Source organism: Heteronotia binoei, chromosome 18, assembly GCF_032191835.1.
Source record: "Heteronotia binoei isolate CCM8104 ecotype False Entrance Well chromosome 18, APGP_CSIRO_Hbin_v1, whole genome shotgun sequence".
NCBI lineage: Eukaryota > Metazoa > Chordata > Lepidosauria > Squamata > Gekkonidae > Heteronotia > Heteronotia binoei.
The window spans coordinates 48,493,170-48,516,915 of NC_083240.1; the positions used below are offsets into that span (position 1 = coordinate 48,493,170).

The 23,746-nt window shown below is 48.9% G+C and overlaps 3 protein-coding genes across 3 annotated transcripts; 1 reads left to right on the plus strand and 2 right to left on the minus strand.

The window, feature by feature from the left end:
- Positions 1-7,868: 7,868 nt before the first annotated feature.
- On the minus strand, positions 7,869-13,107 carry TMEM97 (transmembrane protein 97). Its single transcript, XM_060258881.1, has 3 exons — positions 12,991-13,107; positions 11,469-11,613; positions 7,869-9,000 (listed from the first exon to the last, which is right to left on the minus strand). The coding sequence occupies exons 1-3, from the start codon at positions 13,105-13,107 to the stop codon at positions 8,750-8,752; spliced, it is 513 nt and encodes a 170-aa protein (XP_060114864.1). The 3' UTR covers positions 7,869-8,749.
- Positions 13,108-13,257: 150 nt separating this feature from the next.
- Positions 13,258-16,025, plus strand: LOC132586854 (nuclear cap-binding protein subunit 2-like). The gene is made up of 4 exons (XM_060258986.1): positions 13,258-13,350; positions 13,447-13,628; positions 14,625-14,763; positions 15,513-16,025. The coding sequence occupies exons 1-4, from the start codon at positions 13,258-13,260 to the stop codon at positions 15,609-15,611; spliced, it is 513 nt and encodes a 170-aa protein (XP_060114969.1). The 3' UTR covers positions 15,612-16,025.
- Positions 16,026-17,774: 1,749 nt separating this feature from the next.
- IFT20 (intraflagellar transport 20) lies at positions 17,775-22,033 on the minus strand. Its single transcript, XM_060258882.1, has 4 exons — positions 21,587-22,033; positions 20,277-20,362; positions 18,608-18,711; positions 17,775-18,132 (listed from the first exon to the last, which is right to left on the minus strand). The coding sequence occupies exons 1-4, from the start codon at positions 22,029-22,031 to the stop codon at positions 18,051-18,053; spliced, it is 717 nt and encodes a 238-aa protein (XP_060114865.1). The 5' UTR covers positions 22,032-22,033; the 3' UTR covers positions 17,775-18,050.
- Between the last annotated feature and the right edge of the window lie 1,713 nt (positions 22,034-23,746).

Consider the following 23,746-nt stretch of genomic DNA (forward strand, 5'->3'; position numbering starts at 1 on the left):
GAACAGTTTTATCTGTGCCTTCTCAGGCTTGGCACCAGGGGAGGTTGGAGCCAAGAGACGCTCAAGGCCAAACCAGGCCTGAGAAAGAAATTGTAACATCAATGTGTGAATGTGCCCTGCATAGTACCCCTCCCTCAAGAATCCCTTTGAAGTGTACCTTATATGATTGCATTCTACTGTATGATCTTTAGTCTTTCAATCTTACTGTAGTCAAGAGCCATGATATCAATAAACTAGATACTTTGTTTCACCGAAGACTCGTTATTGAATCTGCCGACTTGACAACCTGGTCAGTGGGTCAGTCTGACTACTGGGTATAGGCTCCTCCTCCTCATCACAGGGTCGGGTCTTCCAATTGATCCGGAGGGGGGGGAGTGGCCTATACCTCCCAGAAATCTCCAGTTTTTTCCCGGCCCTGCATGAAGCAGGATGGTTTTCTTCCGAACGCTCTTGGAAAGAGTGCGGGAGATCCGGTTGAAGATGTTTCTAGTGGGAATCACCACAGCACGTAGGGTGTCCAAGTTACGGGCCCTTTCTGTTGATAGGGAACTCTGTGTCTTTCATAATGATAAAGTGGTGCTTAGACCAGACCCATCCTTCATTCCTAAAGTTAATTCCATTTTTCATAGGTCTCAGGAGTTAGTGCTTCCGAATTTTTGCCCCAACCCTAAGTCTCCTAAGGAAAGGGAGTTGCACTGTCTAGATGTTAAGAGGGAACTTAGTTTTTATATTGACCGTTCAAAAGACTGGAGGAAGTCTGACACTTTGTTTGTGTTTTTCAGTAAAGGGTCACGGGGGTGACAGGTTTCCACTTCCTCTCTTAGTAAATGTCTGCGGGAATGTATTCTACTAGCCTACAAGGCCCAAGGTCAGATCCCTCCGGATGGGATCACGGCTCACTCTTTGAGGGGTGCTGCTACATCGGCAGTGTAGAGGTCTTTTCCTTCCTTGGAAGCTGTGGGTGAGGCAGCAACTTGGAGGACGGTGCATACCAAGCACTATAAAGTTCAGTTCAGTTCAGTCTGCTTTATTATGGTCCATGACCAAATACACAGCACAATGCAGGCCAACAACAACCACGTAAAAACTGTAAAAATCAAGATGGACCTAAATAGGTGAAACAAAAGATATTTTAAAAATAAATGTGAAAATAATATATAGGACATTAGTATGAATAATGAGATATGACAAATAATACAGTAGTGGTCAAACATCTTCTAGTTTAATAAATATAGTACATATAATAAAAAATTTAAAAATTATACAGCTCCAGAAAAAATATTAACTAGAATACACTGGTTAAAATTACAATCTGTTACCTCAACATTAACTTGTAAGAACCATAAAATGCAATTTGATTGCATGGGAACAAAATTTGGCAACTTTATGCATGGTCTCTGTATTTATATCAGTTTCAGTAGCATTTGTGATGGTATACAGAGTACTCAAGCATTTAAGAAGAGATAAAATACAAGCTTGGAAATATTCAAAAAACAGTCAGTTCAAGACCCCTTCTTTACATAATCCTCACGAATTCTCCTAGCTGCCGCCATAAATTTGGCACAATTAATTGTGAATTGGGGGTTAAAATCTGATAACAGCGTATTTCTGATTTTGAAATCAGAAAACCCAAGACATCCCTCCAACAAAGAATAAATGTACCTGGCTCGTATGCCAGGGTATAGGCCACACCCAAACAAAACATGGTCAATCGTTTCAACTTTATCTGCACCACAAGGACAAACCCGCTCAGCCATAGGCACCTTTCTAAAGTGGCCCTCAACGACTGCTGAAGGAAAGATATTGCAACGGGCCATAGAAAAGGCCCTTCTGTGGGATGGTATTGTTAGAGATAGGGGGCTGGAGCTAACACATATCTCCTTTGAGGGGCAGCTAGATAATCCGGGACCTTGGCAATATCATTCTTTCTCTCAATATCTTGTAGTCTCTGTTTGACTATGGCACTATAAAGTAGATAAGTGGGCCTCGGCAGAAGCGGCCTTTGGAAATGTGTGCTGCAGCATGCACTCCAAACAGGGAAGCCAGTCCCGCCCAGGGATGTATAGCTTTGATACATCCCAGTAGTCGACCGACCCACTGACCAGGCCACTGGAGAACGGAAGATTTGTATCACTTACCGTGAAGCTTCCTTCTCGGTGGGCTGGCAGTGGGTTGGTCCTGTCAGTGGTTCATGTGCAGAGTGCAAAACAGAGAACTGCCACAAGGTAGACGCTAGGAAGAAATTGAGCCTCACACCAGCACCTAGTATAAAAGTAGTGTATTTACAGACTTTATACAAAACAACTGGTGCGGTGAATATCATACATTAAACTGAGTGACAAAGTGCTACGCCAGGAACCTACTCTCAACAGAGAGAAATACTGTCTGGCACTGTAGTCCATATACACAGCTTAGCCAATCAAGGCAATCCACACAATTGCTGACTCCAGCAGGTGCTTTCCCCTGGATACAGTCCAGCCTGAACCGGCTCTTCTCCAAGGTTGATCTGACCTGACCTGTCAGATGCTGTCATTGTAGATCCACCTGCTGCTCCATGCTGCAATCATGCTGTGGACGGAGGACTCACACTGACACACCTCCTAGTCCAACAAACATAGCATGCCCAGTACATTTACAAGTTTACAGTGCTCATCAGCATTCAAACACTTTGTGAAAATGTCAGCAGCATTTTCTTCAGACCTGCACTTTGTCCCCTTCCCCCAAACCCAGGAATCTGTTCCACATACCAGTCCTGGTCTAGTGGGGAATTCAGACAGTCAGTCTCAGAGCCAATGTGATGTGCTCTCTGCCCCGAGCACCCAGCCTTACACAGTGCGGCTCTTAAAGTCTTTGCTTTCAGGGTTGGAGCATATACCTGCTCGTAATCAGAACCCTTCCTTTGGGAAAACCCCCTGGCAACCAGCCTAGCCTTCCACTGCACTGCTCCGTCAGCAGCTTTCTTGACCTTGTAGGTCCACCGGCAAGTTATTACATTTTTATCAGCTGGCCTTGGCACCTTTGAGAACACCTTGTTCTTCAGCAGAGAGTCGTACTCTCGCTCCATGGCTGAGAACCAAGCCTGCCTTTCTTCGCTTTCCAGTGTTAACACCTCTTGATAGGAGTCAGGCTCAGGCACACACACATGGTTAACCTCAGGAAACCCATACCTCTCAGGAGGAACACCCTTGGTCACTCTGGAGGACACGCATGGCCCCTGGCTAGTACCGGGCTCACTCTCTCCCAGAGACACCTCCTGAGTTGGTGATTCATTTTCCTGTTTTACCTCCTGTTGCTCTGTCTCAGAGCTGTTCTCTGAGCACGGCAGTAAAACTGCACTTTCACTTTCAGAGCCATGTAGTTTTTTCCAGTTGCTGTGCTCGTTAAAGCTAGCAGACCGGCTGTACGTTATCTTAGCTTCCCTATTACAGAAGCGATAAGATTTCGTACTTGGCTGATATCCCAGAAAAGTTAAACACTTAGCTTGGTCACCTCCTTTCCTACGGTGCTTCAAAGGTATATTCACCCAGGCTTAAGTACCAAACACCTTGAGAAACTCCAAATTGGGCAGCTTCCCAAACAACATTCTGTAGGGGATATCATTTGTGGCTTTTGTCCACACTCTGTTACAAATATAAGCAGCAGACTGCATAACCTCCGCCCAATAGGAAAACGGGAGACCTGCATCCTCCACCATGGCGTACATGATTCCCTGGAGGATGGCCCCTTTACGTTCTGCCAGGCCGTTTTCAGAGGGAGTAGCTGGGTTTGCCAGCCTGTGCACAATCCCCCGGTCCTTCACCCAGTTTTCAAAACTCTTGGAGGTAAACTCCCCTCCTCTATCTGACTGTAGAGCCTTTATTTGCAAGCCTAGCTGCCGCTCTATAGTCTTTGCCCACCGTGAGAAACACTGGAATGCCTCAGCTTTGTGTTTCATGGTGAACACCCAGCAAAACCGGGAATAGTCGTCGGTCATGGCCAGGCAGAACCTATTCCCCTAATGGCTCCTGGAGAAAGGCCCCTTTACGTCCAAATGCAGCAATTCCAGAGCTTGCTTAGACACTCTGGAGCTCTGCTTTGCCACAGTGCATGCTTTACTTTTAACTTTCTTGCACACCTGGCAGTCAAGAAAACATTTACAGGGCTTAACCTTCAAGTCAGGCAACAGAGACAGGGTCTTGTTTAGTGCATGGAATCCGCAGTGCCCTAGTCTGCAGTGGAGCAAGTGCACACACTTATCATGTGCAGGCACATTAGATACCTGATCAACTCTGACAGACTCATTCCCCAGCACGTAAACTTTATCCACCCTTTGGCCAGTAGCCAGCACCTTCCCCCCTCTCAGTACTTTACAGCATTTACGAGTGAACAGAACATCAAACCCTTGATCAACAAGAGCACTGACACTCAGCAAATTAGACTTTAGGGAGGGAACACACAGTACATTCTTTAGCTGGCAGCTCACAGACGGAAAATTAATGGCACCTTCACACTCCACAATAGCTGTTGAGCCATTAGCCAGCCGCACATGGGAGAGTTTGGAGGCTTGAGAGTCTCGCAACAAACCTCTTGAATTACAAAGGTGGCTCGTAGCTCCCGAGTCGAGTATCCACGGCGACCCAGCACACGCTGCAGACGTCACCAGCCGAACTTGCTCCTCACAGCTGCTTGTGGAATGCTGACTCCTCTTCCCCTGCCGTCTCTGTCGTCCAGCTTCTGGACAGGCACGCAGGAGGTGAGATGCAGACCCACACCGGTAACACCGCCTCACAGCCAATGCTCTCGGCTCTGCCTCTGCCTTCGGCTGCTTGCCAGCATCTACACGGACAGGCACTCCTCCAGATGCTCCTCCAGATGGACGCTCCCCAGCCAACATTCCTGGACAGACAACAGCAGCCACTCTCTCCTGGAAATCATATAGATGAGCGCAGACGTATTCCATCATCAAAGCAGCGACATTCATGGTCTCCAGTGAAGTAATGAGCGGGGAAAACTCCGGAGGGAGGGAAGATAACAGGATGAAGACTCTGTCTTCCTCCGCAATCACCTTGCCCCGGGTTTCCAACTCGACAAAGCAGTCGGTCAGCTCCTTGATATGCTGTCTCACACACCCACCGGCTGGCATCAAAGTGTGAAACTTAAAATACAAACATGCTTAAAACTCCTGCAATGTTTTGTTTAAAATGGAAAGGTGGGGGAATAGTGGAATTTGGCAAAGTGTTATGCAAAAGGTTTTTGGATTGGATTCGGATTTGGCAATACAATTTTACAAATAAAGCATCAAGAAAAAGCACAGGCCCTGCAGAATCACAGTGGAAACTAAAAACACAAACCAAAAATATAAAATGTTCTGGGTTTAGGAAAACATAAAATGGCTGGGCATTGTAAACTCTTCCCCTGCCCCCAGGTCTACTCAGATTGGCAATGCCTCTCCAGCGTCATATCTCCCTTTGGCTGTGGGTTCCCAGGTCAGAGTACTCACTCAGCACCCAGGTCCATTCAGCAGAAACAAGCTGGCTTGAAGCATCAAGCCTTCATTTGTAAGGTCACACAACTCCAGCAAGGAACAGCTTCTTACTGACCATATAAATGCTGAAAAGTGAAACTGAACTCCACTGCATTAAAATACAGACAAAGGGGTGTCAAACATCTGGCCCACGGGCTTTAATGTGTTTGCACAGACAAAGCTGCAAGGAAAACACACAAATTTTGGATTTTCCATAAAGGTCTCTGTGCTCAGATTGATTACTCCCAAAGCAGTCTATCTGGGCATAGAAACCTTAATGGAAAGTTCATTCCGCATTTTCTTTGCAGCTTTGCAAACCCAGAATTGCTTCCTGCTGCAACCTGCAAAGGCAAGAAAGAAGGAGCTGGGAACTGGCAGCCTCAGGGCTTTAGAGAGAAAGGACAGGAGGGGGGGGAGAAAAGAGCCCCCCAGGACTGTTTAAAGCCCATGGGCCAGACATTTGATACCCCTGCTCTGAGGTGTGGGTGACGGCGTGTTTGGTCCCCTGACGAGAATCTTGCCCATTTGCTAGGTGTCTGGAGAATTTCTCCAAAAGATGTTGTGGGTGAAAAGGGGGGGCCTCTCCCTTGACAAAACCTCCTTTTCGTCTCCCTCTGAATCCTTCACCCTCTGCTCTTGCTCTGGAGAATGGGGCCATGGGGAGCCCAGGATGTCTAGTCTGTGTCTGGGTTGAAAAGGGCCTGGCTGCCATATTTGGAGCTGCTGCATTCCTGACTGCCAAGTGGGAGGGTTAATGATTGTGGCCCAAGAGGGATTTATTCCACTGCTCCCCATAATGCCCCAGAGCAGTGGTCCCCAACCCTTGTGGCACCAGGGACCGGTTTTGTGGAAGACAGTTTATCCACGGACTGGAGTGGGGGGGGGGGCACAATGGTTTTGGGATGATACAATAGTGCACTTTATTAGTTTGGTGTAGTGGTTAAGTGGGTGGACTCTTATCTGGGAGAATAAGGTTTGATTCCCCACTCCTCCACGTGCAGCTGCTGGAATGGCCTTGGGTCAGCCACAGCTCTCTCACAGAGCTGTCCTGTCAGAGCTCTCTCAGCCCCACCTATCTTACAGGGTGTCTGTTGTAGGGGAGGAAGATAAAGGAGATTGTAAGCCACTGTGAGATTCGGAGCGGAGGGCAGTATATAAATCTAATATCATCATCTTCTTACATTGTAATATATAATGAAGTAATTATACAACTTAGGGCCCAGTTGCTAACAGGCCATGGACTGGTTCCGGACCATGGCCCGGGGGTTGGGGGCCCCTGCCCCAAAGCATGATCAGGTTCTAGCCAATTGATGTGGTTCTAGTCCTTGCCTGGAGGTGGGGGGGGGGAGGAGGCCTCTCTTTGTTTCTTGCCGATCTCATGTTTTGGAAAATGTTGTATTGGAAGCTGCTGCCTGCTGGGCCAGCCATCGGCACCTTCTGGACTGTGCTTCTTCCCTCGGTGTGCGTGGGCAGGGGAGTACAACCCAAAGTTTTGTTTCCCTTCCCCCCGATGTTTAATTTTGTGGCCTTTCGGAAGTTCTCTAAAGCCCTGTCCCTGCTACCCAAGGCTTTGGGCAGGGGAGCTTCTCCCTTGCCTGCTTTCTTCTTGGAAGACAAGGCTATCACCCTTTCAATGCTGGAGGACAGTGAGGACCTCCACTGCTCCTATCCGCCAGTTTGGCACGGAGCGGAGCGCAAGTGTCGTGCTGGAGAATAAAGTAAAGTAAGAGCTATCCAAACTGGAGGGTCAACCTCACTCTCTCCAACAGGGATCCTCACACAGCCCTGCCTGGAGTGAGAGGAGGCATGACTATCCATTTGGAGGACTTCCCCGCTGAAGAACCTTGTTTTGTGATTCAAACCTTTCAGCCTGCCACTCTGCAGAGCTTGCAAGCACTGCCCTCTAGTGGCAAGGGGTTTCTTCAGAAGTTTCATGAGGAAGGGCTTACCTGGAAACGGGACACAACAGGGCTGGTTACCTTGAGACCCTGGAAGCCCCCTGAGCAGCAGACAGCTGGAATCAGGGCTTAGGTCCTCTGAGCTCCTTTCAGAGGAGCAATTCATGATGGACTTAAAAATTATTGTCCTAATATTTGCCTTTGGGGGTATTTTGGTGAACTTCTGTGTTGAGTTCACAAAGCTGTATGTAATTTGATGGTCTTCTACTGCATGTTGTTCTGGAGATGGGAATTTCGAATCATGCAAGCTGAAAAGTCTTTAAAAGGGCCAAAGAAAAGTGCTGGGAGGCAGAAGACCTGCTCTCCGACAGACAAACAAGAAGCAAGACCTATGACCCAAGCATTGGTAACCTATTTTACGACATCCTGAGTGCAACCAGGCAACTGCCAAGTAAGTGAATACAAGACAGATTTCAGTAGTATTTAATAATATTAAAAGGCCTTACAAATGTGTATCAGAGGGTAAGCATATGTAGACCATTGTTAAATGTCCCTCCTCCACAAACCACCCATCAGCCAGTCCTGTGAGGACAGGAAAAGGTTAGCTCCATGCATGTGGCAGAGGGGCTCTGGAGACAGGTCCTGCTTGCAGGGAGCAGAAATGAAGCCCAACAAGGAGATTTCCTCTCTTCGCAAGTTTGATTCAGGTGAGAATTTTAAAAAAAAAATTATATACAAGGCAGAATTGTAGCACTTCATTGTGTTGAACACGCAGATTAGACCTAAAATAGCTCTCTATATTAGACATTGATCTTATTGAAGGAGAAGGGTGTTCATTTTCTGCATTATCAATGTTTTTTGGGGGGGGGGAGAAGCAACTTACCAGATGAACACATCTGGAAGACCCAGAGCTTATAAGATCTGAATACTCCCATCACTGACTGTTTAGTACTTTGACACAGCAAGTGAAATTATTAGATTTTTTTTCTTTTAAAGTAACTTTCTGAACAGGTTCTTCAAGTCTCATTTTAAGACCACTATACCGTGTCTTTTGCATTAGATAAGTAGGTCTCCAGCCATATCAACCAGAGTTTTATATTTATACTCAGAATAAGGCCCATTGTGGAGAAAAATACCATGGACTCTAGAAGGAGGCTCTGGATGAGTGCCCCCCATTCTTGCTGTCTTCGCACCCACCCAAGTGAAGGCTTCCACTTCCCCCCACCACCACCTCAAGGACTTTTATTATTTTATGGAATAGATTCTGTAAAATTGGGGGCGGCTAGTCAACGTTGCCAATTTTTGAGATCAACAGCTCTTCCTTTCTGACTAAAGGTCCCAGCAGCATTTAAGTTGTCTTCTGTTTTTCTCCTGAGCTGTATGAGGGATGGAACAACATGGTCCCCAGGAGGAGGAGGGGGATCAGCAAATATGGGCTATAAATGGCACAAAGCCTGAGGCGCTCTAGCCACGTCTGTGGTCCTGCGGGCTTGGAGTCTGAGAAATCGTGGAACAAAAAGTGTGCCAGCAGGGGCACCAGTGTTGTGGCCACATGTGTTGCATAGATGATGGCAGGGGTTCGAATCCACTTGCAGTTACCTGGATTTAAAAGGAAAAGGAAAGATTTTTAGTCCCTTCTTTCCCATCTTGAGTTCCAAACTGTTATATAATGTATGTGCCGACAGCAGTGATGAAGAAGAAGAAATCTTGCCATGGCTGGCAGGTGCCTTCCCAGGGTGGTCTTATAAATGCTATTCTCTACCCCGGGGGTCCACCGCCTTTGTGAGCCTCTGGCCCCCCTTGCAATGCTGACCGCCTGTGGTGGGTGTAGGCAGCTGCTGCAGAAGGCAGAACCAGTCACAACATGGCTGCTGCAGCTTCCCTTCAATCACACAGGGAAGGAAGAGCCTTGGGCTGCTGCCAAAGACTCTTTTTAAAAAGACCTGCACGGCCAGTGAAGTCCCCAATGGCCAATCAAAAACCTACCTGGCCTCCCCCACCTGGTGGGTGTCATGGTGCGTGGGGGATTCCGGCTCAATCGGTTCTTCAGAGGGGGATCAAGCTGGCCTCTAAAGGGACTCCTCTGTGCTTGCACCTGGAGTGTTTCCCCCATTGCAATCCCTTTTCTCTTTCCACGTGAGGCCAGTCTGCATTCAGGCCCCAACTGTGGGCAGGCAGCCCCTTTCCCCCCTCTCCCAAATAAGTCATTTTCTACCAATACCAAACCTTTAATAGCATAACAATTGCAAATGAGATACACAGAATGTAAAAAGTTTAAACATTGGAGATAAAATCAAAAAGAAACCCAGATTACAAATGCATTCTTACATGGTCAGATTTAAATTTAAGAATGTCAGCCAAAAATTATGCCACAGCCTCGCTAACCTCCCACTCAGTATCATTCAGTAAATAAAGACAGGGTGGCAATATAGACAGATCTGGGGAGAAGAAAAGCTTGCAAAATGGATCTTTACAGAGAATATTTGGAACAATCAAGCAATATATGCTGAATTGAGTTGGGAATATTCGCTCCACAGGAACAGAGTCTATCACATAAAGGGACTCGATGATATCTCCCCTGTAAAACTTTGGGAGGGAAACGCAGTTCATCTAGCCAACATAAATGCCCTGCGATGACTTGGAATGGTTAAGTCTGATAAATAATGGGGCATTTTACCACCAAAAACTCTGAGACCTAGGGATGTTGGGGAGCAGATAGAAGGGTCTGTTGGGCATGGTTTCATTTCTTCCAACGATCTCAGTTTAATACATCTGAAGATATATGACTCATCAGATGTCATTTTCTAAAAGCAGAGGGGGGGATCTTTTCCTGCCCTGTCACTGCTGGGGCAATATTTTGTCCTATTTTATTTTCCCCTCATCCAGGCTGTCATGTGAACTTTTTTGTTTTTAAGCACTGAGCAACACAAGCTGTGCTGTTGTTGGTAGTGCACAAATACAACACTGTGTGCATGTGTCTTTCAGTGATCCTCACACACATTTCACTCTGGGGGGGGAGGGAAATCACAAAAGGGAGGGGGGATCCAGGCTTCCCAGCTTGTTGCCATTAGCATAACCAAGGGAAATCTGCTGGACCCCCCATTGGGCTTGAGATAACAATCCAACTTGGAATGCAAAGCGATTCTGCCTACACAAGGCAGAGGGAGGAATCTGCTTCTCCTGAGAGGGGAGGGAATTGGCACCAACCTCAGGGGGAACCAGGGAGGGGGGGAGGATCTTCCTCACTGGCTTCCCCAGAGCACAAATGTTGCCCAAAAGTAGGGAGCGATTAATTCATTAAAGGGAGTCAAATGAGAAGAGAGTAGAAGGATTCTAGTACTGAGGCTGCTCAAACATGGAGGTTTAGAAGAGGAGGAGGAGGAAGAAGAAGAATTATTTCAGCTGAGTGATTCCCAAGCAGTGGTATGCATATATTCCAAATTAAAAAGAAAGGTTGGGCAGACAATCACAATGATGGCCTGACAAGGAGGAGGTGGTAGCCCAAAATGCATCCAGTGTAAAAGGGAAAATGGATTCTCTGTTGCATCTGGAATCTCTGTGGAAAGTGTGAACTGACAAACAACACTTCAGAGCATGTTCCACAGGGACACCACCCCCCTTCCTGCAGCACAGAAGCAGCCGAGGCGATTAGAAATCCAAGTCACGATCTCCCCACCTTCCCTAGTATCTGAAGTTTCAGCAGCTTCCTTCTGTGCTCCCGCCGAATGGAGCTTTATCCAGATGGACTAGAAACAAGCATTTAAAAATTCAGTTGTCCTGGGTGCTGGACTGAGCCCAGCACCAGACCAGTGCGATTGTGGTGCAGTGGCCAAATTCAGGGCCCCCACTCTTGACACAGCCTGTCCTTCCAAAAGGAAGCAGGAAGTGACACTTTCTAGGGCTGCTGTGATGGATGAGAGAAGCCCCAATGCCTGGGTTGAACATAGCAAAAGTGGGGCTGCCTGGGGTTTTCAATGGGCCTCCTGTTTGCAGTAATGGGGAGAGGCCCGGCTCCCTCCTAGGGCCAGAAGCCCAGCCATCCCCTCCCCCCAACCTCGCCCACTGACCTTTCCAGAATGCATAAGCTGCCACAGGGAAGAAAGGCAGCTGCAAGAAGACTTCACAGAACAGGAAGGATTTGAACCAGGCAGGGCACTGGGCCACCAAGGGGTCCTTAAATGAAGTTGTGTACCAGTTGAGCATCTCTGTCAGCTGAGGAGACACAAAAAGTCAGAAAACTTACTTTCCCCACCGATACCTCAACCTTCCAATCATCAGCTAGCTGCAGAAGCAGCCCAGCAACTCCATTTACTTGGGCAGGAAAGAAAAACCTCTGGGAAGTAGAACTGTCAAACAATTATTCAAACTGATGGTTCTACTCCCCAGTGGTTTTCCTTTCCTGACTGGTATTCACATTTGGGGGTTCCCTTTATTTGGTTGCTCACCCTATTTACTCTCCCAGCCAGTTCCTGCTTCCCTTCACCCTCCCCCACAGTGCTCTGCGCCTTGGTCACCAGCTGCTTCTGTCATGGTGGTGGAAAGAAAGGGCTGCCCAGTCCAGTCACAGCCAGGGCATGCTGCCCAGGGGAGGGGATCCCTGCTGGTGCCGAGAGTGAGAAAGGTCAGCCACAAAGCCTGGACTGTTTCCACCAAGCGCTCACCCAGAGGTGCTCAGGGCCCTTTCTGTGTTCAATCTAAGTCCGGGGGCAGGGAGCTGTCGGACAGCGTCCTACTTCATGAGTCGGGGGGTGACCTGCGGGGAGCATCTGTAGGGTGCTGGAGACCATGACTGGGTGCTAAGGGGCCCTTCGTTGGGATCCTGAGCTGCTTGGGCTCCGTCCTGTGGGTGTGGTGGAAGGGGCTGCTGTGATTGTTGACTTAACGGGGCCATTAATGGGCTCTGCTGGCATTGCTTGCCGATGCAACTTTGCCCCTGTCCAGGGGGAGCCATCATGCCCCCAGCGGGCCCACATCCCTGCCAGCAGCGCCAGCAGTCCTGAGCAGTGGGGCCGCCTGAGGCCTCTGGTGCAACTGGGGGGGGACTCAACCTGACATGTACTGGAATGCTAGAAGGGTCAAGCTACAGCCACTGAAATTAGGATCAAAATAAATACTATATGGTGTACACAATAGTAAAATTAAAAACACAAGGCCTGAATGAGTATCAGGCTGCATTAAGATTCAAAGCAGGCGTTACATAAACTGCAATAACTTCCCCAATAAAGCTGATGAGCATGTCCAATGTGCAACACAAGACAATACACGTTGCAGCCTCCTGGGCCTTCCTCAGCAGTCAATAACAACCCTTTTAAGACTCCACGTCGATCCTGACCAGATGTCATCTCGTGCATTGTGTCAATTAACAAAGCAGTCTATGGCAACTGCTTTGTTGATGTTATAATCTAGTGTCAAATTCTGGGTGTGCGTGGCACCCCCTGGAATGGAATCTGAGGGGAATGTGTATTGTCACGCAATAATTCAGCAAGAAGCGCACAAACACGCACTAGAGGGAAGCGGAACCTGTGACTGGCCAAAGAGCCGGAGTTCCGGGGCCACCGCGGAGGAGGCCCCTCTCCCTCTCTCTCTCACCGGCGCGGGGTGCCAGGCGGCCGAGAGGGCCTGGGCGTCCAGCAGCAGCGTCAGCGGGATGTGGCTGGCGAAGTAGAGCGCGAAGAGGCCCTCCAGCGCCCGCGCGGCCGCCGCCATCGCCGCTCCCTCCCCTCCCCGGGCAGGCCGCGGGGGACGCTGGGGCCGCCAGACCGGGCCTCTGCGCAGGTGCGGGGGCGGGGCGCGCTTCCCGGCATGCCCTGCTGGAGGGAGGGAGGGAGACGGGCGCGTGGCGGGCGGAGGAGGAGGATGGCGTCGGGGGCGCCGCTGGGCTGCTCGCTGCGGCGGCTCAAGAGCGACTCGCACTGCCAGATCAGCTGCTACTTCGACCAGCACTACATGGTAGGCGGGGGCGGGGGGGGCTGAGCCGCGGAGGGAGGCCCGGGCGGGGGGGGCTGTGCTGCCGGGCCTGTCGCTCAGCGGTGCCTTCCTTGCCAGGGGATCCCCGAGCAGCAGCTGAAGGCGCTGCAGACCTCCACCACGCTGTACGTGGGCAACCTCTCCTTCTACACCACCGAGGAGCAGATCCACGAGCTCTTCTCCAAGTGCGGAGACGTCAAGCGCATCGTCATGGGGCTGGACAGAGTGAAGAAAACCCCTTGCGGCTTCTGCTTTGTGGAGTATCCTTGCCTTTGAGCGCTAGTTATTATTTAAAACTTCTCAGTGCTGCAGTTCCACCCAGTTGGAGTCCTTAAGGCAATCAACATTAAAAAAAATCAAGCTGTTAAGATACAGTCGAGAATATAACATTCAATTAAGAACGCTGGAAGGAGGACCAAAAACCATTCTTGGGGGTTTCCAGATCAAGCAGAAGTCTTCACCTGCTGGCAAAAGACAATAGAGAGGGGCAGGTTAATCTCCTAACACAGGGAATTCCAGAGTTTTGGTGCCATAATGGAGAAGGCCCTTTCTTTGGGTGCCACTCATCTGGTTTCAAATGGCAGGGGCAACCAAAACAGGGCCTCCAAGGATAACCAGAGTGAGTATGCTGGTCCCAGGCTGTGCTGGGCTACAAAGGTAAAAACTTGCACCTTGAATTGAGCTGGAAGCCAGTGTAGGTGGAACAAGACTGGAGCAACATGGTCACTGTTGACACACTCCAGTTTGTTGTTCTGCTACCCTTTAAAGCCCTAAATGGCCTGGGGCCCTCATACCTTTAGGATTCCCTCTCCTGGCACGATCCTCCCAGTCTTCATCTAGTGTGTTTAAGATTTATTGGGCTTGAATCTAGTGACTTATTCTGATTGCATCCCTCCTGTAAAACTGGTTATTTGAGTGGGGCTCTGAAGTAGTTTCCTACTAACCAGGCTGAGAGACTTGCTTCGCTTTAGAAACAGCATTGTATTGCACTTAGTGTTCAAAAGAAGAAACCCAACCACAGAAACAGTGTGGGTACTCAGAAGGCTGAAACAACAAACTGAAAAATAACAAAGTATTTATTACACAGTGTAACAATTGACAGTTAAAAACAAGATAGATGCATAGAAATACTAAAATCCAACCTATAGAAATGTCATTGTTGATTGGGGGAGGGGGCTTTGGGGACCTCCTGTCTTCTCTTGAGCTCGGGGCCAGCCAGTGTCAAGTCTTCAGATGTCCTTACAGCAGTGTTCCAGATACTACACAAGAGCAGAAGCTGAGCACTCTATGCGGTTCATCAATGGAACCCGGCTGGATGACCGCATCATCCGAACAGACTGGGATACCGGGTTCAAGGAAGGGCGGCAGTATGGCCGTGGGAAGGCAGGTGGCCAGGTAAGGAACACAATGTTTGCAGATTTTAGACAAGCCTGAGAAATCTAGCAGATATTGGGCTGGTTCTGATTTGGGTCTGAATATGGGTGTTGTGCCCCACATGCTCAGGATGGGGCTGGTTACTAAGGTGTGCCAGTAAATGTCCAGCTAGTGCAACACATCCAGTAAGTCAGCTTGCTGTCAAAAGTGAACACCTGGGTTGGAAGCTGCACCAGAGACCAGAGGGTGAAATAACATGGCTCTGGGCCCTGCTTCTTCCAGGCCAAAGAGTGAACCTGCCCTCTGCAGAATTATCTCTGCAGAAACGCGAATTCGAAATAGGGCGTGTCAACAGCCTGGAGAAAAACATTTTTTTAATAGAATATTAATGGGATTTTATTTACTAGATGTTACCTGCATGCCATGAAAAGATTCAGCAGCTTTTTCCATGAATTCCCACTAAATAAATAAATGTCCAGACATTCAAAGGAACGGGACGCTTTGCTCCAGGTTGAAAATGAGTCAGGGATGCTCTAGGCTGATCCTGCCTCGATGGTCTGTGGGGCCCCTTCCAACTCTGGGGTTCTAAAGTGGTGCCAACTTGAGCTCTGACAAATTCATTCTTAAAAATTCCAGGTTATCATCCTTATAAGTACCTGTGGCTTTGGTGAGCTAAAAAACAACTAATGACACCAATTTAGAGCGATAGTTCTGGGCAAGTTCTCCTGTATCTTTGTTGCTCTCTGTTTTGTTCTCATGTTTCCCTCTAGGTTAGAGACGAATACCGGACAGACTACGATGTTGGGAGAGGTGGCTTTGGCAAGATCATTCAGATGCAGAAATCAAATCAGCAGACAGTGATTTACTAGCAGCTTCTTGGATTGAAGGCAAAAGGAAGAGGAAGACCGGATTCTTCTCGGACTGTGGGGGGGGGGGGCGATGTTGTTCACAATGGCAGAACTGTCCCTGGACTCTGAGGGTACAAAGCGGTGGTTTTGCCCCCTGGAGCTCTAGTGGCCCTTCTTGCTCTGGCTAATGCAGGGGATGTCTTCCAGGGTTATGTGCTTGTTTGGCAATGCCCAAAGCGCAGAGCTAAGGAATCCCAACCCTGTCACAATCTCTGGCCCAGCTGGATTAGGACAGGAGGCAGACAGTGGTCTGTGGAATTTGACTGGCTCTTTGCTCTCCTGGCTTTTCCAGTGCAGTACCTTTGGTGTCCTGGTTTGCCTGTTTTGAATCCTTTATTCTTTTAAAGATTCCTAAATAAATTGCACATCCTGTAACTTCTGCTGTAGTCTGTAATCATATGGTGGGTGAAGAGAATAGAGAATGGGAGTTCTCTCATCCAGGGGAGTGATGATCTGTGCAGGGACTTTTCTTATCTTCCGCCTTCAGACATGTATTTATTTCCTGGGCCAAGAGGGAGTGGCAGACAGGAGGGGGAAGGGCTGACTTTTTTTTTGCCCTTCAAGGAGTCTCCACCAAGAACCTGCATCCTTCTCATACGTTCTTGGAACAAAGTTCTACCCTGCAGACACCATGCAGGAGTCGGCAGCAAGCTCACCACCGTTGAGGGCCAAATTACATGTCCTCATAGCTGTCGTGAGGCTCTCACTATCCTTGAGGGCATTTTCCTGACCTTCCAATCCTAAAGGAGGATATTTTAGGTTTTCTTCAAAAGAGCCCAAATGAGGACAGACATCATTCAAGGGAGTAGTCTGAAACAGCAGAACAAAATTTGTGTTTAGAGGCACCTTGAAGACTAAAAAAGTTTTATTCTGGATATAGAAGCTTTCTTTTGCAGGCAGGGTACATTGATACAGTGGTTGGTGATGTCTGTTTCAGTGCACCTGAAGAAGTGCACATGAGCACTGCTGCCAGCCTAGAAGCTCCAGCAAAAGAACTTCTCAGGGAAACTTCTGCCTAAAACGGCTGACATTGTCAAGCCATTTGATACCACCTGCGGAGAACTGAACAAGAACATAAGACCACAAGAGAAGGCATGTTCGATCAGGCCAATGGCCCATCCAGTCCAACACTCTGTGTCACACAGTGACCAATGTGTGTGTGTATACATATCTCTCTATACATATATACACACACATACATATACACACGCATATATATATATACTGTGGCTAACAACCACTGATGGACCTCTGCTCCATATTTTTATCCAATCCCCTCTTAAAGCTGGCTAAGCTTGTAGCCACCAACAAACACTTGAGTGTCTTCCCTCATTAGGACCTGAGCAAAACTCTCCAGCTTTAACGGGACTGGGGGAATCCCATTCCCACCCATTCTCCCCTGCTGCTGCCTTCTTCCCTCCATCCATCCTGGGAGACTCCAGTCCTCCATGTTCAGTCAGAAAAGGTCCCAATCCCTTGGCAGACAGATGGACATTTCTAGTATCTTAGTGAACACGGGATGAAAGTGGAGAGGTGGTGCTCTTTGGAGTCCCCCAAATTGCCCCTGGAGGTCCTGGGTGGGACGTGGCAGGCTGCACCCTGCATGGGGGCCTCCTGCATGTCCAGGGATTCAATTCACTGGCAAACCAGGGCAAAGATTTGGGGGTGACATTTTCGGCTCTACCTTCCACAGGGAAGATGTGTTGACCCAGTGAAGGGTGGAGGAGAGAAATGGAGACTCCTGGGGAGCAAGCTGAATCCCAGTGACGCTGTTTCAGGCTGAGTGGGAAAGCCCTCTTGCAGATGCTGGGCTGGTTAAGACATAGAGACTGCTTTGGATTCTGGAATCATTTTCATGATTCTGTCCTTTTCCTCACCTTTCCTCATGTTTGTGGCTTAGTCAGCACTGCTGGACCCTTGGCTGCTAGGCTGAAGAGCTATCCCCATTGCTGAGCCAACTGGTTCAGTCTGCAGCTTTTCTGCATTCAAACTGCATGTGGTGTGCCCATGACCCAAAAGCTGGACTGCAGCCAGAAAACTGAGGAGCCTCTGCAAAAGCTCCCCAAGCAGGAATTACTAGTGACCCTGGCACCTTCCAAGTCCCATTTGAAAAGAAACGAGGCATTTCTAAAAACAATAATTTATTTCCCTGGATCATGTTGCACTTAAAAAGACTCCCCAAATGGCAGGGAGCAGAATTAACAGCAACAAGGACAGACCTTCTCCAAACATGGTCTGGGTATTTCAAACTGTCAAAAATTTCTTTTAAAAAATTGTCAGCCTTCCTTGGTGTGACCCTGGAATCAATTCATGACTATTGCAAATTGCTCACTGTGGAATCCTCAGGGTGCTGGAATGGTTCAAGTTGTCCCAATCTATTGCTGCTGATTGTGGGGTTTTTTATTTCTGGAATATGAACTGGTCGATGAACTCATTCTGGTCCACTTCTGTCTTGCAAAGTGTTTCGTATTCCACACGATACCTGTGGGGTGGGGGTTACTGGTTAGCAGGTTGCATTGAATGACAGCAACTCAGAGCAAGGGAGATGCTTGAATAACCAGAGGGAACCTGCTATTTATTTCAGGTGTACTGATGCATGTTACAAGGGATTAGGCAACATTCTTGGAGGAGAAATCCATCAGTCGCTATCAGCTGTGGTGCCAAAGATGCACTGCCCTGTTTGGAGACAGCTGAGCCTTCGGGCCTCGGTGCCTCTGCTTGGCCACTCTCTATGGTGGTGGTGAAGATGGACCTTTGAGGCTGCTTTGGATTCTCAAATCACTGTTGTGGTTCTCTGTCTGCTTCCTCAGAGTCTGACAGGGCACAGAAGGCTGGCTGCAATGTGAGAGCCACTCCTTGGCCAGGCAAAGAATGGGGCTGTCGGCTCTCCCTGTACACTAAAATTGGAGCGGTGAGACTGTGGGGACTGTTATCAAAAATAAGCTTGAGGACCTCACCTTTCCAGCTGGGTTGTCTTCTCCGCTATTAGTGCCTGAAGCTGTTGCTGCTGAGCCTCTCTCTGCTTTGTGATCGATTTCAGCAAATTCCGGGCCCCTATTGCCTGAGGAAGAGAGGAGTGCAGAATGTTTGTTTTGTTTCAGTTGTCCCAAGGCAGCAATGATATCATTAGGAGTATTACTAAATTAACAAGACAATCCTGTGAGCTTTAAATCTGCATACATTTTCATAGTTGTGGAAAAAAAGCCATTTTAAAGATACTGCACGCATCAGAGAAACCAACATTTCAGAAGAGGCATTCTCTGCTGTGTCTGAGAGAGGAACCTGCCTGGTAAGAAAGCGAAGCCATTCAATTCTGCATGTACATATGAACATATGAAGCTGCCTTATACTGAATCAGATCTTTGGTCCATCAAAGTCAGTATTGTCTTCTCAGACTGGCAGCGGCTCTCCAGGGTCTCAAGCTGAGGTTTTTCACACCTATTTGCCTGGACCCTTTTTTGGAGATACCAGGGATTGAACCTGGGACCTTCTGCTTCCCAAGCAGATGCTCTACCACTGAGCCACCGTCCCTCCCCACTGAGCCACCGTCCCTCTACCACTGAGCCACCGTCCCTGTAGGAGAAAGAGGAATGCCCATTATCAGCTTTAGATTTATTTATTAATAGATTCTCTATGTCTTTGTTAACTTACGAATCCATCCATAAAATAGGCCAAAAGAAGCCACCAACTGAAACTGAAAAGATTTGCAAGTACATACATGAAAAATTGCAGGGTAGGGGTAAGTGTGTGGGACAAGGACCTGGATTCAAGTCTCCATATTGTCAGGCATCTTGCTGGCTTATCTTGCACCAGTCATACACATTCAATCTAAACTACCTTGCAGGGTTGTTGTGAGGATAAAAGAAGGAAGAATGAATCGCTCTGAATTCCTTTGGGATAAAAATTTACTCAGGGGTGTCAAATATGCGACCCGGGGGCTGAATCGGGTCTCAGGGCTCCTATCAGCCCCCAGAGCAACTTCTCCTGTACCACAGCTTGCTTTGCAAGGCTTACTCAATTGCACAGGAGCTACAGAGCAAAACCTATTTTCTCCATTGGCTGAGGCTCCTCCCTTGGGGAGGAAGGGGGGTAGGGAAAGCTTGGTTTGCCAGGCTCTCAATCACACAGCAGAGCTATGAGCCAAGCCTCTCTTCATTCTATTGACTGAGGTTCCTCCCCTCCTTCCTGGTCTCCTGTGGAAGGAAGGAAAGAGTCAGAGCTTCCTTTGCCCAGTTCCATGGATCCCATGAGAGATACACAAAGAAAGCAGCTTTTAAGACCAACCAGTGCTAATTTTAAAGCATGTTGTATTTTAAGGGGTTTTTTTTTAATCTTTCAATTGTATTTTTCTGTGTCCTTTACAAAGTTTACATCTCTGCTCTGTGGGGGACCTTTTAAATTTTTAATAGATGCTTAACGGAGGCACTGACTTGGCATTGTAGCCTTCCAGATCTCACCTCTGCCTCTTGGTCAGAGTAGTCCACATGGCTCAGGAGGATTCAGGGCTCATGATCAGCTTGGCTTTGGCAGCGCAGTAGGCCTGCTCCTGGGGTCTGGGAGGGCAAACCCCTGTGGCAGTTCTTCTGGGGAAAGCCAGGCAGGGTGTTGACACTCAGGACTTCTTACCTTAATCTTCTCGTTTTCAGCTGCTTTTGCTTGCTGATCGACCAGCTCAATGAAGTTGCCCACGGTTTTTTTAAATTCTGCGATTTCTGTAAAAGAGGCAGAAAACAATGCTTCCATCCTGTGCAGCTGAGCTTATTCAGATAGGGCCTCAGGCAGAGAAGGGCCTTTCCCTGTCCCCACAGCCTGAGATCCATCCACTGGAGATGCCAGGACCACACTGGGAACCTTCTGCTCTCACTGCCTTCTGCACTGGGCCAAGTGGGAGCTCTGCCACTGAGCCACAGCTTCTTTCCAGCCATGACTGATGGATCCTTCCTGAAGAAAACACCACAAGTCCCTGCAGCCCAGTATCTCACGACAGCCAGACCAGGTGCCCCAGAGAATCCCTCAAGCCAGTCCCGGAGCCAGCCCTCCCACCCAGCAACTCCTGTTCAGAGGTCTGCTGACCTTGACCTTGGAGATCCCCATTAGGTATTGTGAGCAAAATTCCTTCCAGACAGGGACAAGTCCCCTTTACACCAGAGGCATTCACTAGAGCAGCAAATGAGAGGGTATCGCTTTGCGCCCACCTCCTGCTTCCTCATTCAACACTGCTTCTGCTGGGGCTTTTATCAATAAAATTGGTAGCATATTGTAATTGCATAATCCTGCTCTACCAAGGGTGGCCAAACTGTGGCTCAGGACCCACACGTGACTCTTTCACACACTATGCAGCTCTTGAAGCCCCTGCCACGCTGTTGGCCAGCTTGGTGAAGGCATCTGTCTCTTTAAATCCCTTCACCCAGCCAGATGGTGTTAGGGAGCTTCGAGAACACATTTAAAGTTAAAGTTGCTTTCTTTCCACATCTCCCTCCCTTCTCCCTCTTCTTTCTTTTCTTTTCCTCTCTTTCCTTGCTGGCTTACAGGTTGCATTGAGTGAAAGCGACTCTAAGCCGACTTGCTAATCTACTGTGTTATGTCTGTAACTCCGCACAAGTAACTTCTGACCCTGGGAAAGAGTGGCACGCTGAAGGTCAAATGCATCTCAGACTTTTGAGAATAACCTGCTTCAACTGGAACTGATAATAAGGGTGGGATGCTCTTATTGGTAGGAAAAAAGGCGCTTTGAGTTTAACTTTGTAACAGCTTGCAGCCAAGGCTATGACTGTGTGCCTGACCCTGGGCGGCTCAGTTTCACCAAGAAGCAGTCTTGGCACTGTAACATCTCCATCTAGTGAAAGCAGCTTTTCTGATGATGTCACAGAGGTGCTCAGTGACGGGGATTGTGCAGCACAAAGAACTCCCCCCTCTCCCCAAACGCCAGCACTTACTGTCCACAAAGGCTCTGCATTCGTCTTTCAGCTCCAGTGTTTGCTGGGACACCTCTGGGTCCAAAACCCGCAGCTTATTCAGCTCATCAAAGTGGAGACCAGCTTCTCCTAGGATGCCCTTGGCCATCGTGGGCAGCTTCTGCCCGCACAGAAGAACGAGGCGCCCCCCGCCCCCCCTCGCTGCCACGGCGACAGCCCCCGCCTCGCGGTGCACTCTGGGCGCCGTAGTCCTCGCAGCACTTTGCACACAGCCCCCCGCGGACCGAGGCCGGCGCGTCTGACGCCACGAGGCGCTTCTCCTCTCCTCTGCGGGGAGCCCTCTTGAGCTGCACCCCGAAGCCCACAAGCAGAACAGAACAGAACTCTGCGGCCTACGACCACCGCCGCGGGCTATTTGCTGCGGTTGCTTGGAAACCCTTAAAATGGCGGCCAGATATCGCGCCATGCTGCGCTATCGCGGGTTCCGTTGCTATAGCAGCGCCAGCTCTCTTCCGGCTTCCGCGTTCCTGGCGGAGGCGTCGCCTGTCCCTTCTCGGGCTCCGTTGCCCGCCCGCAGCTTCGGCACGGCCTCGGGTTTCTTCCCCTGCCCGCCAGGTCGGCACGCTGACCCGTTCCCAGGGATCCGCCGCGCGGGCGGCAGAGCTCGGGACTGTCAAGCGTGGGAGTGGAGCTTGATACAAAACTACGTTCATTGATAGACGGATACTTTCAGTGTAACAGATTCTCCAGAGTGATGCTAAAGATGCAACACTTTTAAGGCATACTTCAAAAGAATTCCAAAAGGTGGGGCGAGGGATGCACATAAACTATCATAAATGTCTACATTCTCATGGTTATCAGGACTCTGTTCTTGCTTGCCCCAGATGTGTTGCACTCCCTTACAGGAATGTATGGGGAGGTGCTGATTACTTCTTCTCAAGTTAGTTTGGTTTCTCTCTACTTCTACTTTGCAAGCAATAAGGCAAGAAGGGGGAGGGGAAAGAATAACAGAGCTAACGGACCTTGGTCCTCCATGATATTTCACAGACCAGTGTTATGGAAGACCCTAAAACAATCAGTTATCAATGGAATTTTACCATGCTTGACATACTGCCACCCCTATCAGCGTCGGGGTTTCTGAGGGAATGCTTTATAAAACTTGTTTATCAAATCAGGGGCTAAAACATCTTGTTCTGCTACCCATTCATTTTCACTGGCCGGGAAATGTTTCCACTTAATCAGATACTACAACACTCCACACTTTACTTTAGCATCTAAAATTTCTTGTACTTCATGATGACTCTGATTCGCAATCTGGATAGGTTGTGGGTCTCTTCGCAAAAGACTGCAATGAAAGGCAGGGTGTATTTTACTAAACATCTTGAGCAACTCCAGTTCTACCGTCACTTTCTTGATTACCCTTTTGATCTTAAAAGGGCCCAGAAATCTATAAACCAGCGTCTTTGAAGGCTGATTCAGTGGAAGGTTTTTTGTTGACACAACCACAGAATCCCCCACTTGGAAATCCCAAACGGGCACATGGGATTTATCATATTGATTTTTATAAGCTTCCTTAGCCAATTCTAGGTTCTCTTGGATCCCCTTCCAGCTGCCCTCCAACTTGCCCCACCATTGCTGGTCTGACCCAGCAGGGCTCTTCTGATGTTCTTCTCAGGGGAAGGCCTCAGCTTCTCTGCCCTGTTGCTGGCCCTCCAGATGAACTGATTGGCCACTGTGTGAGGCAGGAAGCTGGACTAGATGGACCCTCTCTGGTCTGATGCAGCAGGACTCTTCTGATATTCTTCTAACGGAAAGGCCTCAGCCTCTCTGCCCTGTTGTTCGCCCCCCAGAGGAACTGGTTGGCCACTGTGTGAGACAAGAGCTGGATTAGATGGACTCTCCGTGGTCTGACCCAGCAGGGCTCTTCTGAGGTTCTCCTCAGGGGAAGGCCTCGGCCTCTCTGCCCTGGTGTTGTCCCTCCAGAGGAACTGGCTGGCCCCTGTGTGAGACAGGAGGCTGGACTAGATGGACCTTCCCTGGTCTGATCCAGCAGGGCTCTTTTGATGTTCTCCTCAAGGGAAGGCCTCAACCTCTCTGCCCTGTTGTTGTCCCTCCAGAGGAACTGGTTGGCCCCTGTGTGAGACAGGAGGCTGGACTAAATGGACCCTCCCTGATCTGATT